At 38.1% G+C, this 22149-nt stretch overlaps 1 protein-coding gene across 1 annotated transcript in view; it reads left to right on the top strand.

Moving 5' to 3' along the window:
- The first annotated feature begins 479 nt into the window (after positions 1–479).
- CWC22 (CWC22 spliceosome associated protein homolog) overlaps positions 480–22149 on the top strand; it is a 62505-nt gene continuing 40835 nt past the window's right edge. Inside the window, exons 1-2 of the mRNA XM_029225766.1 lie at positions 480–523; positions 20981–21120. Of these exons, the coding sequence (XP_029081599.1) occupies positions 21094–21120 (27 nt within the window). The 5' untranslated portion in view covers positions 480–523; positions 20981–21093. The remainder of the gene's footprint in view (positions 524–20980; positions 21121–22149) is intronic.

Consider the following 22149-nt stretch of genomic DNA (forward strand, 5'->3'; position numbering starts at 1 on the left):
TGGTTTAACTATTGTAAAAAGTCTGAAGAAGGTGTCTGCTCTCCTTAAGATTTTCACGGAAAAGTGACTACACTAAGGTCTACTTTCCTGCCAACTGCAGAGAAATAATTATAGATTAAAGTAAATTTTAAAAACTCTTAAACACAACCTGGTTTCTCGCGGGCCTCCAGCACGCTCTCTGGCGCTTTTCCGGAAGAACTACAATTCCCGTCGTGCTTTGCTGCCTTCTCAGCCTACAATTGCACACGTAATTTCCGTCCTCATTGGCGGTGGGTTCTGGATTTTTGTAGTTTGTGTCAACTTCTCTTTTTTCGGCGTCTTGGGAAGGGAAAAATGTGGCCGGATCGACGGCTCTGTATCTGGTATTACAAGGTGGTACTTTAAACAAATTAATAGGATAAGGTATCAAAGTCAGTTTAGCGTCAGGTTTTTATGTATTTCACGTTCCGCCTTCGTCTTACCGCCGGGCCGGGAAGGGGAAGTGACGTACGTCCGGTGTAATGGCGGCGCGGTGGAGCGCCAGGTAATTACCGAACTCCGTAGACTAGCTACAGGCAGCGAACTGAAGTGGGGGTGGTGGGTTGCCAGACCGGGTGGGAAGTGAAGGGGAACCAGGAGTGGGTGCGGACTCGCTGGTACGGCCGTGGGCGACTCTGGGGTGCGCTTGGGTCTCCCGCCGCGCGCTGGCCCGTGAGGTTGGGCTGTGAGTGTCTGTCGGGCCGAGGAGTCTCAGCGGGTGGGGTGGGGAGGGGGCAGCGGTGAACTCCCGCCCCGCCTGCGCGAACAGAGTAGCTTCCTCGAGAGGTTCCTGGGCCTGTCTCTCCGCAGTGGCTTTATTGTGGAATCCAGCACAGTGCTGGTACTCTCGCCTTTCGTGTGCGTGTGTTTTGGGCGCGGATCACTTAGAGCCTCCCGAGTCGTTTGGGCTTCCCAAGGCCCTTTTCTTAGTGCCACGGCCTCGGGCCACGGTTGTGGTATCCATGAATGGTAGTTAATTAAAGAACAGTGGAAGTTTCACTCTCATTCCTCTTTGCGGCGTAATGTGACTGATTGTTTAAAATTTCATTAGTCGTTTCTTTTTCATTCATTTGCCGCGTAATTTTTGACGCTTACTAGTATTTATTACTGGAGACTGTTCGGTCCTCATTACATGTGTTCTTCCTCTGTCATCCTTTATCCTTCCATAACCTGAACTACCACCAATAAGGTGATAACTCCCAAACTTGGGTCTCCAGTCTCCACATCTCTGTCGAGCTCCAATCCTATAGTAAGTACATTTGCACGTAACGGTAATATAATATCATAGTTAATTTTACTGACTCCAACTGCAATCATCAGTTTACCGATTTTCGCTTAATTCTTAAAACAATTCTTTGAGATAAATGGAGAACGAAAAAAATGGGGAAAGCCTATTCCAGATGCAAGAATTAAGTGATTGAAAGTGTGGTAAGAGTTTGCTTTTTAAGGTTTCCACAGACTAGGAATAGCAGATAGAGAAACAAGCAAACTTGGGCTTCAGAAAACCAGTTAACTGGCCTCCTCCTTATCTGTATTTAAACTTGTTTTAGGATTGCCAGTTCACCTCAGTTAACATCCTACTGTGGAAAAGTGGATTTAGAATTGGCATTAAAAGTGTGATCTTGATTACAAGAAGCGTCTAGTATCTGTAGGAGGAGGAGGCCTACTTGAATTGGTACTGGATGAAAGACTAGTAAACCAAAGACTCCAGTCTTGTTTCAGAACTTATTAGGCCTGTCACTTGGGGCAAATTACCTAACATCTCTAGTCTCAGCTTCCTCGTCTAAAAATTACAGGTTGTTTTGAAGTTGAAGAAAAATAATGCATGTAAGGCACTGAGACTTCAGAGGCCAAGAACCTTTAATATCCTGCCTGACCCAGTGGTTCTGAAAATGTGGTGTCCTGAATCAGGAGAATTAGTAGCGTCAGTATCTCCATGGAACTTGTTAGAAATGTAAATTACTGAGCTTCACCCCAATCCTGTTGAATCAGAAGCTGGGGAATGAGGGACCCTTCACTCTCTTTTTTGCCAGAGCATTCCCGAGATTCTCATGCCAGTTAGTTTGAGAGCCACTGTTCTAGCCCATCTCCTAGGTATCGGCTGTGGTTCACCCCTACTCCCAGAATCAGGTTTGCTGCCTTCTTTGCTCCAAAGTGTTTGATCTGTGGCCAGCCAGTATTTTCCTTATTATGCCGCCACATCCTTCCTCATGTTGCATAGCTTAGTTCCAATCACTTCTGGAGTTCTTACACTTCCTAGATTGCTCATCTGTCTTTCCTAAACCAGTCTTCTTAGCTCTGTCCTTTTTCCCAGCTGCTGCATTGTTAGAGGTTAAGTCTCCTCCCTGATGATTGTGCATTGCCAAGAGTTCTGCAGTGGCTCCTTGTATCTGAGACCACCTAAGAGTGTACAGAGTGATACATTGTGTATTTATAATGCCCATGCCTTAACTTGAACATTATTTTCTGTTTATGGTTCACTTGTATTTGGACTGAATCTTATACTACCTGGTATATCCTTAACTTGATATAAGTCATGACTGGCCTAGAGCTAGTTCAAGAAAGAAGTGGCTATTGGTAATATAGCTGATCCCACTAATGACTTGGAGGGCTTCCTTGCTGCAGTTCTCTACTTCTCTGTTTAAATCTGAGAATCCTAGCGTGGGAGGATAACGGAACAAAAAGGCCTCTGGCGTATTAGCTTTAGCAAACTTCCAGACGTAATAAACCTGTAGCCTGAATATTTTATCTCAATATATACATTTCCCAAGTGGACATTGGAAGAGACATTTCAAGGCGTACAACAGAATACAAACTTTCATAGCATTTTCTTCAGAAATAATATATCTGGAGAGGAAGCAATGATTAAAGCAAGCCTTTGCTATTTGTAGTTAAGTTAATAAATCTTTCCCAGTGAACAGATACCAAAAAGATGGTGTGGGCTGCCTTGGCCTGGGGACATAAGGGCTCCTGGAATTATCGAATAGTTTGGCTAATGGGAGGGAGAGACCCAGTGGAGGTTCATGTTTAACTTGACTTTGATCCTAACTCATAAATGGATCAGACTAGAATTCAGTACTTCCATCTCAAAAGCTACTCTCTGAGTCCTTTCCTGAATTAGTTTACCAGGACAGCTTTCTTCTAAACCTGGGGACAGGAGCCTCTGGAGTAGAATGTAGTGCTGTGTGTCTAGGGGATAGTTCATAAACTTCTCTGTGGAGGACACGGCATCCAAGTTTTCTTTAAAACTTAGAATGTGATTTACTAAATGGCGCTTTCATTAAATCTTCAGCAAGCCCACTTATAAAGCTGTGCAGTGAGAGTTGGTGAACATATCGGGCCCATATACTTAGTTAGGCAAGCTGATGAACAGATTTGGGGTGAGGGGAGACAAAGTGGTATGAATGTTTGAAAGCATGCAGCATCCTCAATAATTAGACTTGTTTTGGTAAGTTGAAGTAACTGCACCTCCAGGATCAGATTTCCTCTTGCAGTGCCTTCAAAGGAACTGGGTTTTTTTGTTTTGTTTTTTTTTTGTTCTTGTTTCTTTTTTTCATGGCAATAGGGAGGTATATTCAAGCTGCTCTCCAGGTTAATGTGGGATGAAGACAGATAAGGAATGGCACCTGATAGGACTGTCATGATGCAGTTGATGACATATAGCTTGGCTGTTCCTAGAAATAGGGGTTGATATGTGGGACAAGGCTGCTGTGGTATTCCTTGGTAAAGAAGTTGTCAAAATATCATTATAGGGAGTTAAGAAACAGGAGCAATAATCAAAAGTCCACACACCTCTTTTTATATTTGATATTAGAATTGGAACCTGTTAAGTAGCAGGCACTGTCCTAAGTTCTGGATATATAACAGTGACCAAGAACTTCAAGGATCCAGTGTTCTTCTACAAGGTCTTTCATCTCTCTGAGTCCTTACTGATGCTGTCTCATTGCTGGAATGACCTTTTCTCCCTTTGCTACTTGTCCTTCAAAATTCAGCTTCTAAACCCATTTCTTTGTATATGCCCCAGATCCACCTAATTGCACTTCCTTTTTTCCAGTAGTATTGAGTTTATAACCTTGCTATAGCACTTCTCTGCTCTACTTGATGATAGGAACTCTCATCTCTCAGACCTCAATGCCTTCTGTGCAGCTTAACATATATCTCCCCTCACTATACAACAGACAATGCCTTTAACCCTCTATTCTTAATTTGTTTCCAAAGAATAGGGGGTAAGGTAAGAAAGTAGAAAAAGACCATCTGGCTTTTTCTCTTAACCTTATACTTCCTCATTTTCTCAGCAAGTGCTTTTCTGAACCACTTTTTTTTTTTTTTAGGAGTTTGTAAGCTTTTTGTCTTTTTTAACTTTTATTGGAGTATAGTTGATTTACAGTGTTGTGTTAGTTTCTGCTGTACAGCAAAGTGAATTAGTTGTACATATATCCACTCTTTTTAGATTCTGTTCCCATATAGGTCATTACAGAGTGAACCACTTTTTAATATAATTATCAATTATGGCACCAGCCTCATTATTATTATTTTTTTAGTTCTGTTTTCTCATCTGTACAAAATTTTTCTGTTTTTATGACCTCACAAAGGAGACTCCCCTGCACAAATACAAACTTTAAGACAAAATGAAAAAGGAGCTATTCAGTGGGTGTTTAGAAGCACTAGAGCTACTTCTTTGCCATAAGATATATATTAAGTAAAGTGGTGAGGGTTGTGATATAGGTTTGAAATGTAAGGTTTTGTCTCTTTGTTATCTTGAAAATGGGTATAAATTGAGCTTAATCGCAGACCAGTAAAACCCATAATGGTAATATTTGTCCAGTGAATGAGGTGCTGGGGTTAATGAGGAAAGTTAAATTCTGTTGCCAGCCAGTTGAGCTGTGAACCAAGTGAAGTGTGGGGAAACTGAGGCGAGACGAGGTGGGCTTGTGGGAGGTGGGGTCAAGTACAAGTGATTGAGGGTACAGGAGCAGTAACGATGTCCCTTAAGGTTTATTTTATTCAGCAATTAGAGGGACTGCTACCCCAAGAACTCTTTTCTGTCAAAGAGTAATTTAAGTATATAGATTGTTGATACATTGAGACAGAATTTTCATTTTTGAAATTTAGAAGGAAATTTAGAAAGTGTGGAATGATTGAATATATCGTAGTGAGTTTTTTTTTTTTTAACATCTTTTTTTTTTTTGTGGTACGCAGGCCTCTCACTGTTGTGGCCTCTCCCGTTGTGGAGCACAGGCTCCGGACGCGCAGGCTCAGCAGCCATGGCTCACGGGCCTAGCTGCTCCGCGGCATGTGGGATCTTCCTGGACCGGGGCACGAAGAACCCGTGTCCCCTGCATTGGCAGGCAGACTCTCAACCACTGCACCACTGAAGCCCTTTTTTTAACATCTTGATTAGAGTATAATTGCTTTAAAGTGTTGTATTAGTTTCTGCTGTATAACAAAGTGAATCAGCTATATGCATACGTATATCGCCATATCCCCTCCCTCTTGCGTCTCCCTCCCACCCTCCCTATGCCACCCCGCTAGGTGGTCAAAAAGCACCAAACTGATCTCCCTGTGCTATGCAGCTGCTTCCCACTAGCTATCTATTTGACCTTTGGTAGTGTATATATGTCAGTGCTACTCTCTTACTTCATCCCAGCTTACCCTTCCCCCTCCCCGTGTCCTCAAGTCCATTCTCTACGTCTGTGTCTTTATTCCTGTCCTGCCCCAGGTTCATCAGACGCTTTTTTTTTTTTAGATTCCATATATATGTGTTACCCTACAGTATTTGTTTTTCTCTTTCTGACTTACTTCACTCTGTATGACAGACTCTAGGTCCATCCACCTCACTACAAATAACTCAATTTCGTTTCTTTTGATGGCTGAGTAATATTCCATTGTATATATGTGCCACATCTTCTTTATCCATTCATCTGTCGATGGAAACTTAGGTTGCTTCCATGTCCTGGCTGTTGTAAAGAGAGCTGCAGTGAACATTGTGATACATGACTCTTTTTGCATTATGGTTTTCTTAGGGTATATGCCCAGTAGTGGGATTGCTGGGTCATATGGTAGTTCTATTTTTAGTCTTTTAAAGACCCTCCATACTGTTCTCCATAGTGGCTGTATCAATTTACATTCCCACCAACAGGGCAAGAGGGTTCCCTTTTCTCCACACCCTCTCCATCATTTATTGTTTGTAGATTTTTGGATGATGGCCATTCTGACCAGTTTGAGGTGATACCTCATTGTAGTTTTGATTTGCATTTCTCTAGTGATTGGTGATGTTGAGCATCTTTTCATGTGTTTGTTGGCAATCTGTATATCTTCTTTGGAGAAATATCTGTTTAGGTCTTCTGCCCATTTTTGGATTGGGCTGTTTGTTTTTCTGATATTGAGCTGTATGAGCTGCTTGTATATTTTGGAGATTAATCCCTTGTCCATTGCTTCATTTGCAAATATTTTCTCCCATTCTGAGGGTTGTCCTTTCGACTTGTTTATGGTTTCCTTTGCTGTGCAAAAACTTCTAAGTTTCATTAGGCCCCATTTGTTTATTTTTGTTTTTACTTCCATTTCTCTAGGAGGTGGGTCAAAAAGGACCTTGCTGTGATTTATGTCATAGAGTGTTCTGCCTGTGTTTTCTTCTAAGAGTCTTATAGTGTCTGGCCTTACATTTAGGTCTTTAATCCATTTTGAGTTTATTTTTGTGTATTATGTTAGGGAGTGTTCTAATTTCATTCTTTTACATGTAGCTGTCCAGTTTTCCCAGCACCACTTATTGAAGAGGCTGTCTTTTCTCCATTGTATACTTTTGCCTCCTTTATCAAAGATAAGGTGACCATATGTGCGTGGGTTTATCTCTGGGCTTTCTGTCCTGTTCCATTGATCTATATTTCTGTTTTTGTGCCAGTACCATACTGTCTTGATTACTGTAGCTTTGTAGTATAGTCTGACGTCTGGGAGCCTGATTCCTACAGTTCTGGTTTTCTTTCTCGAGATTGCTTTGGCTATTTGGGATTTTTTTGTGTTTCCATACAAATTGTGCAATTTTTTTTTTCTAGTTCTGTGAAAAATGCCGTTGGTAGTTTGATAGGGATTGCACTGAATCTGTAGATTGCTTTGGGTAGTATAGTCACTTTCACAAAGTTGATTCTTCCAGTCCAAGAACATAGTATATCTCTCCATCTGTTTGTATCATCTTTAATTTCTTTCATCAGTGTCTTATAGTTTTCTGCATATAGGTCTTTTGTCTCCTTAGGTAGGTTTATTCCTAGGTATTTTATTCTTTTTGTTGCAGTGGTAAATGGGAGTGTTTCCTTAATTTCTCTGTCGGATTTTTCATCATTAGAGTATAGGAATGCAAGAGATTTCTGTGCATTAATTTTGTATCCTGCTACTTTACCAAATTCATTGATTAGCTCTGGTAGTTTTCTGGTAGCATCTTTAGGATTCTCTATATATGGTATCATGTCATCTGCAAACAGTGACAGCTTTACTTCTTCTTTTCAGATTTAGATTCCTTTTATTTCTTTTTCTTCTCTGATTGCCATGGCTAAAACTTACAAAACTATGTTGAATAAGAGTGGTGAGAGTGGGCAACCTTGTTCATGATCTGAGGGGAAATGGTTTCAGTTTTTCACCATTGAGAATGATGTTGGCTGTGGGTTTTTCATATTATGTTGAGGTAGATTCCCTCTATGCCAACTTTCTGAGAGAGTTTTTATCATAAATGGGTGTTGAAGTTTGTCAAAAGCTTTTTCTGCATCTGTTGAGATTATCATATGGTTTTTCTCCTTCAGTTTGTTAATATGGTGTATCACGTTGATTGATTTGCGTATATTGAAGAATCCTTGCATTCCTGGGATAAACCCCACTTCGTCATGGTGTATGATCCTTTTAATGTGCTGTTGGATTCTGTTTACTAGTATTTTGTTGAGGATTTTTGCATCTATGTTTATCAGAGATATTGGCCTATAGTTTTCCTTTTTTGTGACATCTTTGTTTCGTTTCGGTATCGAGGTGATGGTGGCCTCGTAGAATGAGTTAGGGAGTGTTCCTCCTTCTGCTATATTTTGGAAGAGTTTGAGAAGGATAGGTGTTAGCTCTTCTCTAAATGTTTGATAGTATTTGTCTGTGAAGCCATCTGGTCCTGGGCTTTGGTTTGCTGGAAGATTTTTAATCACAGTTTCAATTTCAGTGCTTGTGATTGGTCTATTTATATTTTCTGTTTCTTCCTGGTTCAGTCTGGGAAGATTGTGCTTTTCTAAGAATTTGTCCATTTCTTCCAGGTTGTCCATTTTGTTGGCATATAGTTGCTTGTAGTAATCTCTCACGATCCTTTGTATTTCTGCAGTGTCCGTTGTTACTTCTCCTTTTTCATTTCTAATTCTATTGATTTGAGTCTTCTCCCTTTTTTTCTTGATGAGTCTGACTAATGATTTATCAATTTTGTTTATCTTCTCAAAATACCAGCTTTTAGTTTTATTGATCTTGCTATTGTTTCTTTCATATCTTTTTCTATTTCTGATCTGATCTTTATGATTTCTTTCCTTCTGCTAACTTTGGGGTTTTTTTGTTCTTCTTTCTCTAATTGCTTTAGGTGTAAGGATAGGTTGTTTATTTGAGATGTTTCTTGTTTCTTGACATAGGATTGTATTGCTATAATCTTACCTCTTAGAACTGCTTTTGCTACATCCCATAGGTTTTATGTCATCATATTTTCATTGTCATTTGTAGGTATATTTTGATTTCCTCTTTGATTTCTTCAGTGAGCTCTTGGTTATTTAGTAGTGTATTGTTTAGCCCTCATGTGTTTGTATTTTTTACAGTTTTTATCATAGTGAGATGTGCTTTTAATTTAAGGCCTGATTTCTCTGTGGGTAGCTTTGCAGATATTTAAATGATCTTTTTACCCTGCTTGGGTAGAATGCAGTGGAACCCCACAGGTTAGTAGTATGCATATATTTTTTAGAGGCAAGTTGGGCAAGTTCTTATAGCCAAGAGATGAAGACCTTGTGAGAAATCTTGTTAGGTCAAAACCGACTTGCCTCCTTCTAAAATGAAATGAGGATTATCTTATTATGGGATCTTCCCTAAATGGAGCCTTCCCCCTAACTTTCTCTTGTATACAGTGGCAGAGAGAATGGGGAGATTTGATTTTATCTCCTATTAACTGAGAAAGCAAAATCAGTGGGATTTGATGACTGACTGGTAGTGAGGAAAAGGAAACTGTCACTTGGCTAGCTTTACAGGTAATATCTTAGAGGAAGGGCTGGTTTGAGGAGAGGAGGAAATGAGTTCCAGTTTGGACTCCCCTAGTTCAGAGGGCCTTTGGGACATCCACATGGAGGTTTCTATAGGCATTTGGCGATAAAGATTTGGAACACTGTAGAAAAGATTGAGCTGGAATAAAGTCATTCTTATGAATATGAGTTGAAGATGTGAGGGTGGAGATGGTCTTCCAGAAAGAATATGGAGAAAGAAAAAATAAGCACTATTCATTTGTTCATTTAACAAATATTGAGACTTCTATTTTGGGATTACAGCAATGAACAAAACAGATAAAAATCCATGAGCAAAGATTAAACTCTATGAGATAGTAAAATGTTAGAGGGGTGGACAGAAGAAGAGACAAGAGCAACACCAGATGAACTTGGCACCCCCGTAAGTTGAGAAGTGAGAACTTCAAGAAGGGGGTTAGCAGTACCAAGTGCTAGAAACAACGTCATAAAATAAGGAAGTGGCCCCTGGATTTAGCAACAAGGAGGTCATTATGTAACCTTGACAAGTACTATGTAATAGTGGGAGTGGAAAACCAGATTGTGGTGCGTAAGAGAGCTTAACGGGAGATTAAGAATTAGAGGCAGCCAGTGTGGACTCATCTACCAAAAAAAACCTGGTTGTGTAGAGAAAGAGACTGGAAGTAGAAAGGGGGTAGGATCCAGGGCATTTGCCCCATAAATGACATAATTTATATTTAAATGAATCAGTAAAGAAGTTCAACATATAGAATTTTTCTTTAAAACCAATTCATGTGGAAATCAATACTATAAATCAAGAAATAGCTGATAGAAATTTGGAAACAAACAAAAATTGACAACTTCCCTGCTGTCATAGAGCCTGCATTCTGGTGAAAAGCAGCACATTACAGGATGGATCTTCCTATGTACCAACAGAAGAATGCTACTTAAAAAATGTTTAAGTAGCATATCCAAATGATCATATCACTTTAATTTCTTTGGTAACTTAAACACAGACTAATTTGGACTGGTTTCATCGTGTAGGAAATGAATGGGGGGGTAATACCTCCTCCCAGTTTATAATGAGTAATTTTCAATATGAATATTGGTATTACTGATTCCTTAAAATGATAAGAACTTTTAGATTTTTGTCATTTTTTTAACTCATCTGAGTCTCACTGTCTTAAGATGTCCCCAAGTTGGTCCTATCTCCCCTACATAGGGTCGGAGACCAGTCAAAGGTTTTTATATTGTTTATTCCTCATCACTTAAAAACCCAAACAATATCCAATACTATCTGCACAGTTTTTAACCCTGTACTTCAACATGGTAACCTTCAGTTATTCAAATGGTTATGCATCAGAGCGCATACCTGATGTACAGTGGTGTACCAGGAAGCAAACAGGGAGGACAGGTCTGCAGTTCTTTATTTGTAATTCTGATTTGACGTTCAGAATTTTGTTCAGATTGTAGAGAAGAAATACAGTGCAGATATATTTATTAAGTAGTTCCCCTTTGGGGATCCAGGGCAACATCCTGTAATCAAATACATGTAATATTTCCACAGTGCATCAAGTGAAGAATCACATTAAGTCTCAAGTTAGTGCATGTCAAATTTTGCTGCCAAATGAGTTTGGCACAAGCTAAAGAAAAATCTGAATTTCAAGGCTTTTCAGATTTCAGAATTGCAGATAAGGGATTGTCACACTGGTGACTTTTCCTAAAAAGTTTTGGCCCTTTTATTTTCTTGAAATTGTGAACCTGTGCTGAATTCAAATTACAGTATCATTTTTTTCTTATGTGGCATATCATGGGGCAAATTTCTCACTAATATGTATATATCCAAAGAAACAGCAAGAAAAACTAAGGAATCACTTTTCTTAAACAATGGAGTTTTCCTTCAGTACAGATAGGGAAAAGCCATATCAATTTTGTCATTAATGCTTAAGAACTGTGGCCAGGGAATTCCCTGGTGGTCCAGTGGTTAGGACTCTGCACTTTCACTGTGGAGGGCGTGGGTTCAATCCCTGGTCGGGAAACTAATATCCCACAAGCTATGCTGTGCGGCCAAAAAAAAACAAAAACAAAGAACTGTGGCCCATCTGTTACTCCTATCTGTTCCCTGAACAGGAAAATCACTATTTGGAAGGGTCAGGAGCTTGGGTCCTATTAGTAGGTCTTCCCGAGGATACCATCGCCTTTTTTTATTAAGAACAGATTTAAACTAGCTTTTATTTTGAATACTATTTAATATTCTATCTTCCCCACTGGGCAACTAAAGTTTGTTTTTAACTCTGTTATAATGTTTGGAGTTTGCCACACCTACTGTTACTATTTAGAATGCAGAAGAGCAAACTAAAGGAAATCCACTTCTTTGACTGTTTTTTTTTTTAAATTTAATTTATTTTTGGCTGCAGTAGGTCTTCCTTACTGCGCGCAGGCTTTCTCCAGTTGTGGCGAGTGGGGGCTACTCTTTGTTGTGGTGCGTGGGCTTCTCATTGCAGTGGCTTCTCTTGTTATGGAACACGGGCTCTAGGTGCACAGGCTTCAGTAGTTGTGGCTCACGGGCTCTAAAGCGCAGGCTTAGTAGTTGTGGCACACGGGCTTAGTTGCTACGAGGCATGTGGGATCTTCCTGGACCAGGGCTCAAACCCGTGTCCCTGCACTGGCAGACAGATTCTTAACCACTGCACCACCAGGGAAGTCCTTCTTTGACTTCTTTTAACAATTTTAGGACAGTATGCTTCCACAAGTTCCTCCAACATAGGTTGAGGACACCTAAGGGACAATGATAGATGTGTTATACTGAAATGATTGAGAAAGCATTGCATTTCAGCCATTACTTGAATATTTTCTCATTTTCTGAATATTTGAGATAACTGTGGAATTTATAATTTCAGAGTTTCCAGTTAACAGTCTAAAGCATTTCTTACAAATCTTATTGAATATTTTGCTCTCTGATGCTTGCTGAAACTACATCTTATTATAAAATATCCTCCTTGCTCAGGAGAGCAGGTGTGGTTTTGCTGAGTTGCTTACTTGTGACAAGGAGAGAGAAATTTAATAATTCATCATAAAATCCACACAGTGATGCTAAGAAGAGCAGTGAGAGCTATAAACTCTAGATAAATTGCTCTCATTGCAGGAATTTCCAATTAGTCTAAGTATCAAGCATGCACATGTTGAACTCTCATTATTTCCCAACAGGCATATTCTATATAAATGTGGATGATGATAGTACTTCATGCATTTTTTGTTAGAACTGCAGTAGCAGTCTGCAGTATTGTCAATTTCACACTTACCTTTTGGGAGGTAGAAATGTAACAGGTTGTACTTGATTGCCAGAAAAATGTTTGGTGATGATGGTTAAATGGAAGAAAGGTGAAAGATGACACTGATCAGAAAAGTCATTAAATTTAAATGGATGAGATAATTTGAAATAAAAGGCATTAAAAATTGCCCTGTGTCTGTGTGTAGGTAGGTTGAGGAGAGAAACCAGGTTTAAGACCCAAGAGGGATAGTCAAGGAAAATACTAGGTCTTGCACAATAGAGTCAAGTGATTTATTTTTTCATATTGTACCTACCTGGTCACAGTGAATTCTAGGTATGCAAATTAAACAAGGGGAATCCTTAAAATTATTCATGTTTAGAAAGAAGTAGTGCCTCATTATATTAACATCAAAACCTTTACTATCTGGAACTTAAGAAGAATGGATCAGTTTAGAAAAGAAAAATTTTCCGGATAATAGAGATCATATCTGTTTACATTTTATAATTTACCAATTTGGCATCAATTTATTAATGTTGGCATTTTCATTGGGATGCAATATCAGATGGTTTTAGCATCAGATAAACTTTTTTGAATTTTAATGCTGTTTACTAGCTGTGATTTACTTGTACACATTGCTTCAACTCTGTACCTCAATTCTCTCACTGAAAAATAAGACTTAAAAAATCACGAAAGCAGGGTAATCATGAAGGTTGAATTAAGAATATATAAATGAAGTGCCTGGCATAGTGTCTTCGTGGCTATAATAATGTATTATTATTATTGTTGCTATTGTTATCTTACTCTAAATTACATGTTTCTGACTTCTAACACAGGAAATGTAATTAGTTCATCTCTGGATATCTCAGAAACATCATTGTAATGTGCTATAGAGTCTGTTAGTGTGGATGGCAAATTAGTTTGTTGGGAGCTACTGTATACATTGGCATTTCTTCCATTGGCTGGTTTTGAACGGTGTTGGGCCGCCTGCGTACACCATTGCACTATTCCTATCAGCTTTGGGACACTGATCATTGTATTATTTTAAATATTTATTTATTTATTTGGCTGCACCGGGTCTTAGTTGCAGCACGCGGGATCTTCATTGCGACATGCGAGATCTTTTTTCAGTTGCGGCATGCAGGCTCTTAGTTGTGGCATGTGGGATCTAGTTCCCCAACCAGGGATTGAACCCAGGCCCTCTGCATCGGGAACACGGAGTCTTAACCGCTGGACCACCAGGGCAGTCCCATCATCGTATTATTTTAAAATGACTTGTCTCATTGGAGAACTGTAATATAGTTGAGGAAAATGCTATTTTAAAGTTTGTATATTATTGGCACTAAAGCTTAAACTATCTCCTTTATTATCAATTTGGGCACACTATATAGGTAACAGCTGATTTTGAAATGAGTCTTATTTCGGGTACATGCTAAGATAAGTTCTCTTGGGTAGAAAATATGTATCTAAGGATTTAAGTAATTCTGAGAGTCCAGATCCCACCCTTTTCTCATTCTTCTACCCAGAAAACCATGATGTGAATATAATAATTGTCAGCAAGTTCACAGTCTTAGTGGACTAGAAAGTGTTTTCTTCCATTATTTTGTCTCCCATGAAGAGAAAAGACCTTCAGTCCATCTCCTTTTTTAGAAGAAAGGCTCCATAGAGGAGTTAGTGCTGAATTCAAGTTAGCATGAGTCCTGCTATATAAACAAATCCCATTTTAGAGTAGGGCAAATTGTTCAACTTCGGATCTAAGCAGGGTCTACATATGACATATGTTAAGTCTGTTAGGCCTCTTTTATTCTTCAACAGCTGTGCCATTCGTTTCTTTTTTTGTCCCCCATGCTATTGAATTGTTGGAGAAAGTGCTTCAGTTGTCTTGTATGTTAAAGCCCATCAATGAAAAATCCCCAGTAACGTACCTAGTAGTCATCAGATGGTCTTGGCAGGAATTTGTAGACTAGAGAAAATTTGTAAGCTAAAGAGTTGCTGGAACAGTAAGTGGTCGTATCTTTAGAACGCGCGAGTCCATGCGGACACCATTTTGTGTGGGTTAGATGGGTCTGGACTAACTAGAAATAAGAATTTGACCCTAAATAATCCATGTTGTATATCATGACTTAGATTGGTTTAATTTTTCTCTTTTGCAAATGAGTGGAAATCCATTTTACAAATTGTGGTTTCTGTTGTCAGTTGTCAGTTGTCAATTCTTGGCTGTCATCAAGGCAGTTTTTTTGTTTTGTTTTTTTCATTTTATTAATACCCCTTCTGGTTACTCAATCTAAGCTGAAGGATAGACCATTATCTTCTGGAGATGTGATCAATCCCTATCTGCACTGTTATTCAGTGGGTCATGATTGTATATCAAGTTTGTGATGGTAGTAGTATCTCTAGTGCCAGGTTTTTCTTGTTGTTTATGTAAAATGATCATTTGGCATCATAGTAGCTGCAGAGCAGCATTTAAGACTCTGGAGATCACACATTGATGATTGCAACATAGACAAACTCTAAGATGAGCATTATTATATTATCCCTTATTTTCCATAATCTGAATCTGCCATGGAAAATAACCAAACAACTCTTCCCATTAATTTGGATATGAGGTTTTTTTTTTAACTTTGCCAGTATCTGAAGAATTAATTAGTATCATATCTGGAGATTGTCAAAAAACAAGGATCTTGGGAGTACCATGACTAAAAGGCCCCAGTGTCTGCTAATCATTTAGAATTGTGTTGTTCAGTATGGTAACCAGTAGCCACATGTGGCTATTCATGTTTAAATATAAACTTAATTAAAATCAAATAAAATTAATTTTCTCAGTCCCACTAGGTACATTTGAAGTGCTCAGTAGCCACACGTGACTATTGTATTGGTATGGTGGCTACTGACAGGGCAGAATATGAACCTTTCCATCAGTGCAGAAAGTTCTGTTATACAGTGCTGATTTAGAAGTGTTAGCCAGCAGAGAGGGAAAAAAATAACCAAGAGGATCAAGGACAAAAATATGCAAAGAAGTGCATGACAGTCACTGCTGTCTAGCATCAGGGGAAGGAGGCCCTTGTTCTGTCTTCAGTGTTTTCTCCTTCAGGATCAGAAAAGTCCTGGAAATCAGTCACAGGTGATGATGGCAGCAGTATCCATCAGCATATTCCCTGAAAAAAGTAAAGAGTACTAGGTAGAGGCTTTTACTTGGATTCTTTTGAGGTTCCTTCTGGACGATTCAATTCCTGAGGCTCATTCATAGAGGAGTGAATGTAAGGAATGAGCAAAAACTATTAATTTATATAACAACATTATTAGAGGAGAGTGGAATCCTTTATTGAGGTATAATACAGTATCATCCTGGGAGTTAGAACAAATTATGGATAGTAAGGACATTGAGAGTTCCCTAGACTTTTAATTTTTACATAAAGTATGTTCCACATCTCACCAATTAATAAGCATATTTAAGCCTACAGGCAAAATAAAATTTATAGAATTTGTTTCAGTCTATGTATATGAATTTTTTTTAACTTGAGAAGTTCATTGAAACATTTATTGTTATCAGATACATATCTCGTATATATAGGAAGACTGAACTCAATGCAGGTTTTTTTCCTCTCTCAATTTTTCATGTTTTCTTTTCATTTTAAGGATAATAAAAGTGTTTTATGAACATATTTAATCATCTGGATGACTGCATTTCAGTGCTTAAATTTGTGTTTGTGATCATGTTATAGTAGATAGTGTTACTTTAATTATCATGGCTGATTTTTTTTTTTTTTAAGGGCTGCATTAGGTCTTTGTTGCTGCGCGCCGGCTTTCTCTAGTTGTGGCGAAGCTTTCTCTAGTTGTGGCCAGCGGGGGCTACTCTTTGTTGCGGTGCACAGGCTTCTCATTGCAGTGGCTTCTCTTGTTGCGGAGCACGGGCTCTAGGCACACAGGCTCAGTAGTTGCAGCACGTGGGCTCAGTAGTTGTGGCTCATGGGCTCTAGAGCACAGGCTCAGTAGTTGTGGCACACGGGCTTAGTAGCTCTGAGGCATGTGGGATCTTCCCAGAACAGGGATCTAACGCATGTCCCCTGCGTTGGCAGGCAGATTCTTAACCACTGCGCCACCAGGCAAGTCCCATGACTGATATCTTAAGCTCCAGAAAACCTGCACTGTGGTTGTCAGTGCATTATGAGTGAGAATTTTCTCCCTATAAATTGTGCCCAGAATTTCTCAGATTTAAAAAGCGCTGATACTGATTTTTTTTTTTACATGCATGTATGTGCTTCTTACCAGTGAGTTAAGGATTAATATTTGGAATTTATGTTTCCCTTTCCAAATGATTTATGACTAAGTTCTTCATTATAAAGTAGGTAAGCTGTGGAGTCTCTGTTTTACCTTAAGTGACTCATGGTTTAAGACAAATTGAGAACCAGTTTCTCATCCAGAATTGGAAAGCTGAGCAGTCCTGAGGAAGAGTTGAATGTCGGAATTACCTTGGGGATGCTTTCATAAAACCAGCGTGCCTAGGTATTCCCCCCACCCCCACATACGTATCTTCTGCTGTGGTAAGTCAGGTGGGCCCCAGTAGATGTATACGTAATTTTCTGATCATGCAAGTTTTCTTACTTCAAATTATTTTTAACATAGTGACTTAGGGATCTGGTTTTACAATATTAAGTAATGATCTGAAACTGGTGTGTGTGAAAAAAGCCCAACCAGCCACTTTGCTTTATTAGTAGCTTAGTGCTTTGCTTATCATTATAGATTTACTTTTTATAAGCAGAACATAAGCTCCATGTGGGCAGGGGATTTTGTTATGGTCGTTCATTGCTGTCTACCCAGTTCCTAGAAAAATGCCTGACAAAATAATACAAGTGCAATAAATATTTGTTGTTGTTGAACAAGTATATGTATAAATAATACTAGGTGATAAGGATATGCTAGACTATAACAATTGTGCTAGTAGAAGTAAAAAACAAAAATACCATTCCCTTTGAGCAAAAGTTAGTTGAGTAAAATTTTGAGTTTTATAGCTCTATACATTTATAGCCATAAAAACAGGATCTTTGAAAAGAATCATGTGATTTGTGTATGGCACATACACATTGTGTAAGTCATCTTGAGGCAACTGGGACATAAAATCCATCCAAGACAAGGTGCCTTCAGGGTTGTATCACCTGAGGTGAGGGAGGAGTAGCTTCTGTTTTTTAATTAAAAATGTTTGTGCATTAATATTTGATATAATTAATAGAGTTAGATTTAGGTTTGCCATCTTATTTTATTTCATTTTGTCCCCTTTGTTTTTTGTTCTTCTGTTCCTTCTCTCCTGCCTTTATAAGTTAAATATTTTTTAATTCCATTTTAACTTGTCTGTAGAGTTTTTAGCTATATTTATTTATGTTATTTTTTTGGTCATTGCTCTAGAGAACACACTGTATAGCCTTAACTTTTCACAGGCCTCTTAGAGTTCATATTGTTCTGCTTCAGAAAAAAATGCAGAAACCTTGCCTCATGTAGGTCCATTTTAGTCCATATATATCCCATCTGCATACACTATGCCTCTCAAGACATTGTAGTTTTTGCTTTAAAACAAACCTGTGTATTTTAGATAAAGGAAAAAGTTGTCATTTATATTTCTCGAGAAAGTTACCATTTCCAGTGTTATTCATTCCTTTTTGAAAATCCAGACTTCCATCTCCTATCATTTCCAATAAGCCTGAGGAACTTCCTTTAGCATTTCTTATAGTGCAGGTCTGCTGGTGATACATTCTCTTGGTTTCTCTTCGTTGTTTTTGTTTGCTTTGTTCAATCAGTAAATGTTTTTATTTCATCTTCATTCTTAAGATTATTTTTGCTGGAATTCTAGGTTAATTCAGTTTCTTACTCTTTCAGCACTTTAAAAATTATTCTGCTGTCTTCTGGTCGCCTTAGTTCCTGATAAGAAGTCATCAGTAATTTGAATTATTTCCTTTTACATAATGTGTTGTTTTTTTCCTCTTGCTGCTTTCAGGATTTTCTCTTTATCTTTGATTTTCAGCAGCATTGTTTCACACATATATCAAACAGGCCAAAAAAAAATAAATAGCAACTTCATAGATGGGAAGAAAGGAAAAAAAAGAAACCTTTTATCTTTGGCCTTTTTAACCGTCTCATACAAACCAACTTCTTACAGTACAGCTAAGTACATACACAAAAAGGTTACTGGAATGCTCGGAATAAGATTTTTGTTGTGGTGGTTTTTGTTTTTTTTACAAGGTTTTTTTTCTCCTTTGAGATTATAATGAACATGATCACACCACAAGTAAAGTCAGAAGTAGGACAGAGAATGCTCTGAAGGCTGGTTTGGTCATCTGAGATCATTAAAAATGGCTGACCCCCAACAATATGTACAAAAATATAAAATGTAAATAAAAAATACAAATTTTCCTTTTTAAGTACTTTAAGAAAAAAGTCAGGGCCTTGGAAGTTTTGGTTCTTTTTTCTCCCCTGTTGCAAATTTGCATTGTGGTTAACTACTGACTACTATATATGACTATGTGTATAAGTGTGGTTTTCTTTATGTGTATCCTGCCGGGGATTCTCCAAGCTTTGTGAATCTGTAAATTTGTGCCTTTCACCAAATTTGGAGAAATTTTGGCTGTAATTTCCTGAAATATTTTTTCTATCCCATTCTTTCTCTCTTTCCTTCTTGGACTTTAATTACACATGCACTAGGCCTTTTGGTAATTGTCCCATATGTCCCTGATGCTGTTCATTAAATTTCTTTATCTGTTCTTTAGATTGGATAATTTCTAATGATCTTACATCAAGCTTACTGGCTTTCCTTTGTCTCCATTTTGAATTTTTTGCTTCATATATTTTTTAGTTCTAGGATTTCAGTTTGGTTCATTTTTTGTTTTGGGTTTTTGGTTTTTTTTCTCTTCCTGAAATTTTCTATATTTTTATTCCTTGCAAGCATGTTTTCCTTTGCACTTTTGAGTATGCTTTAAAAACCTCGTATACTAGTTTCAGCATTTGGGTTGGTGTCTCAGTATTGGTTTCCTTTGATTGTCTTTTTTCTTAAGATTGGGCCACAGTTTTCTGATAAGTTGAGTTATTTTTTAATTGTATCCTGGACATTTTACTATTATGTTAAGGCTTTGGATTCTGGTGCATTCCTCTGAGGAATAGTGACCCTTCAGGCAATTAATTTGATTAGGCTTAAATTGCAAATTCTGTCTCTTAAGCAGTTGTTCACATCTCAGTTCAGTCCTGTGATCCTGAGTAGGACACTGTTTAGTACATGTATTGGTTCAGCGGTGGTCAGAGATTTGGGAGAGTATATCTAGCCCGTGGGGCTTCCTTTCTTTGGCTCTCTCCACTTTGGGAGCCGCTGAGCAATGATGTGCTTTAGATTGCAGTTATATTTTATAGATTGACGAATTAATCTGGTGTATATTATTTTTACTAACCTAGATAGCATGCTAACCATTGTAATGGAAATTTTTCTTGACTTAGTGATTTGTGTACATCCCCATCTGCATTAAATGATAGCAACTCTGTATCACTTTATAGTATCTAGATTATTTGTGTTTGTGGTCCAGTGAAAAGAATACTTAATTGGGTGTCACTTAAGCTAGGTTTCTAGTCCACCACTAGCTTGTTTTATAGCTTAGGACATTATTATAGCTTAGGACATTGAAATGATTTATCTGACCGTCAGTGTTCTTAAAAAGAAGGAATTGGACCAGATAATCTGTAACATCCTTTCTCACATTCAAATTAGAAATTTTCTTAATTGTATTTGGTTATTTTGGTACTGAGCACAGTTTTTTCTCTATATTCTCTACTTCTTTTAATTTTTAAATTTTTTTATGTTTCATTTTACTTTTGTGATTTCGTTACCTTATACCATACCATAAACTATAAACTATTTAGATATGCAATTCCAGTAAAATACTTGAATGGCAGTTGTGTGCGAACATAACTATCAGTTCAGCATTTTTCAAAATTACTAAATTTTACTTAATAGATGGCTACTGAAAGGCATTTTATTTAGCATCTAACATTGATGACTAGGTTTATTGTGACCAAATATTAGTTCTCATATGTGCACGTATCTGAGGCCCTGTGCCTTTAATTCTGGTTTAGCACCTTATATTTCCATGTGGTGTATATTTCTGAATGATCATTACTACAAGAACACTGGCTATTTCATTCTTAGTTTAAATCGAAACATTGGATGTTTTGTATTAGAATACTTTATGGTGTTTAATAAGCCTTTGTTATTATTGCTCTTTTGTTCCGAGTCTTTTCTACTAATACATGTTTCTTATACATTGTTATATGGAACTATTTAAAGAGTTTTTGAACTTACATTTAATTATTGATTATATCTTTGCCTATTAAGAAAAATAAGGTAGTCAAATGTCCATTGTGTGGAAATAATATGTTGTTATTTTACACACATTTTATAAGTGTTAACAAAGGTTTCTTTGGCATATTTTATAGGTGTCATTTGCAGACAGCAAAACTAAACTGTCAAGGAATTCATACCGTTCGGTACTTGTTATTTGGACCAGCTTAAGGAGTCTTTGACCTATCAGATCAACTGGCAACAGAAAATGAAAAGTAGCGTGGCACAAATAAAGGTAAGTGTTTGAAACTTATAATAAAGAACATAAACTTGTAGTCAATTATCTACCCTTAAACCAAAATGCATTTATATAATTAGGACATTAGAACCAGACAGTAGAATTGCGTCATACGCACATTTAACTTAACACAATTTCAAATGTAGATACTTGGCCAGATGTGCAGGTGGGCAGTTGAGAGAACATACAGGGTGTGTGTGTGTGTGTTAATCAAGAAAGTGCATGTGAGTGAACACATGCAAAAGAAAAATAAACAGTGAGAAATTCCACCATTCTTCTCAAAGGCTCAGATCCTCTCTTGATATTCTGAGACCTCATCTCTAAGGTTCAGGAGGCTTTAGCTGAGGATCCCTTATTTTTCTATTGAGCCTTCCTGTAGCTTCCTTTGCCAGCTGGAAGCAAGCTCCCTAACTCTTCCAGCCCCTCCTCCCTCTGGCTCTTGAAGACTTGTTCCCTGAGCCTAATGGATGCTCAGAGCCACTGAACATAGGCTGTCTGCTCCACTCACCTGCGTGAGCATGAAATGGAAGATGAGTATCTTCTTCCTCAGTTGGTCACAGTTCCTACATGTCTGTCTACAAGTGAACCTCTTGTTGCATATGCATAAATGAGCTCCTTATTCTGTGTTGTACTTTAGACATTATACATTCATTTATTCAGCAGATATTCTCTGAATTCTTACTATGTCCCAGTACTTTGGGTAAAATGGTGAATAAAACAGGAATCCTTGGTCTTGCAGAGTTTGCATTCTAGTGGGGGAGAAAGAAAAATCATAAACTTAATACATAAGTGAATTATATAGTATATTAGGGTGTCAAATGCTAGACTTGCGCTATGGAGAAAAGAAGTAGGGTAAGGTTGATGAGTAGCATTGGAATGATGTAATTTTTCATAGGGAGGGCCCAGTGAAAAGGGGCCTTTTTGAGCACACACTTGAAGGAGATGAGGGAGTGAGCCACATAGATGTCTGGGAGAAGAGTGTGCCAAGCAGAGGGAACAACAGAGGCAAAGGTGAAGAGTCTAGTG

The sequence above is a fragment of the Monodon monoceros genome, unplaced genomic scaffold, assembly GCF_005190385.1.
Source record: "Monodon monoceros isolate NGI ecotype Baffin Bay Population unplaced genomic scaffold, NGI_Narwhal_1 Super_Scaffold_16, whole genome shotgun sequence".
Taxonomy (NCBI): Eukaryota; Metazoa; Chordata; class Mammalia; order Artiodactyla; family Monodontidae; genus Monodon; species Monodon monoceros.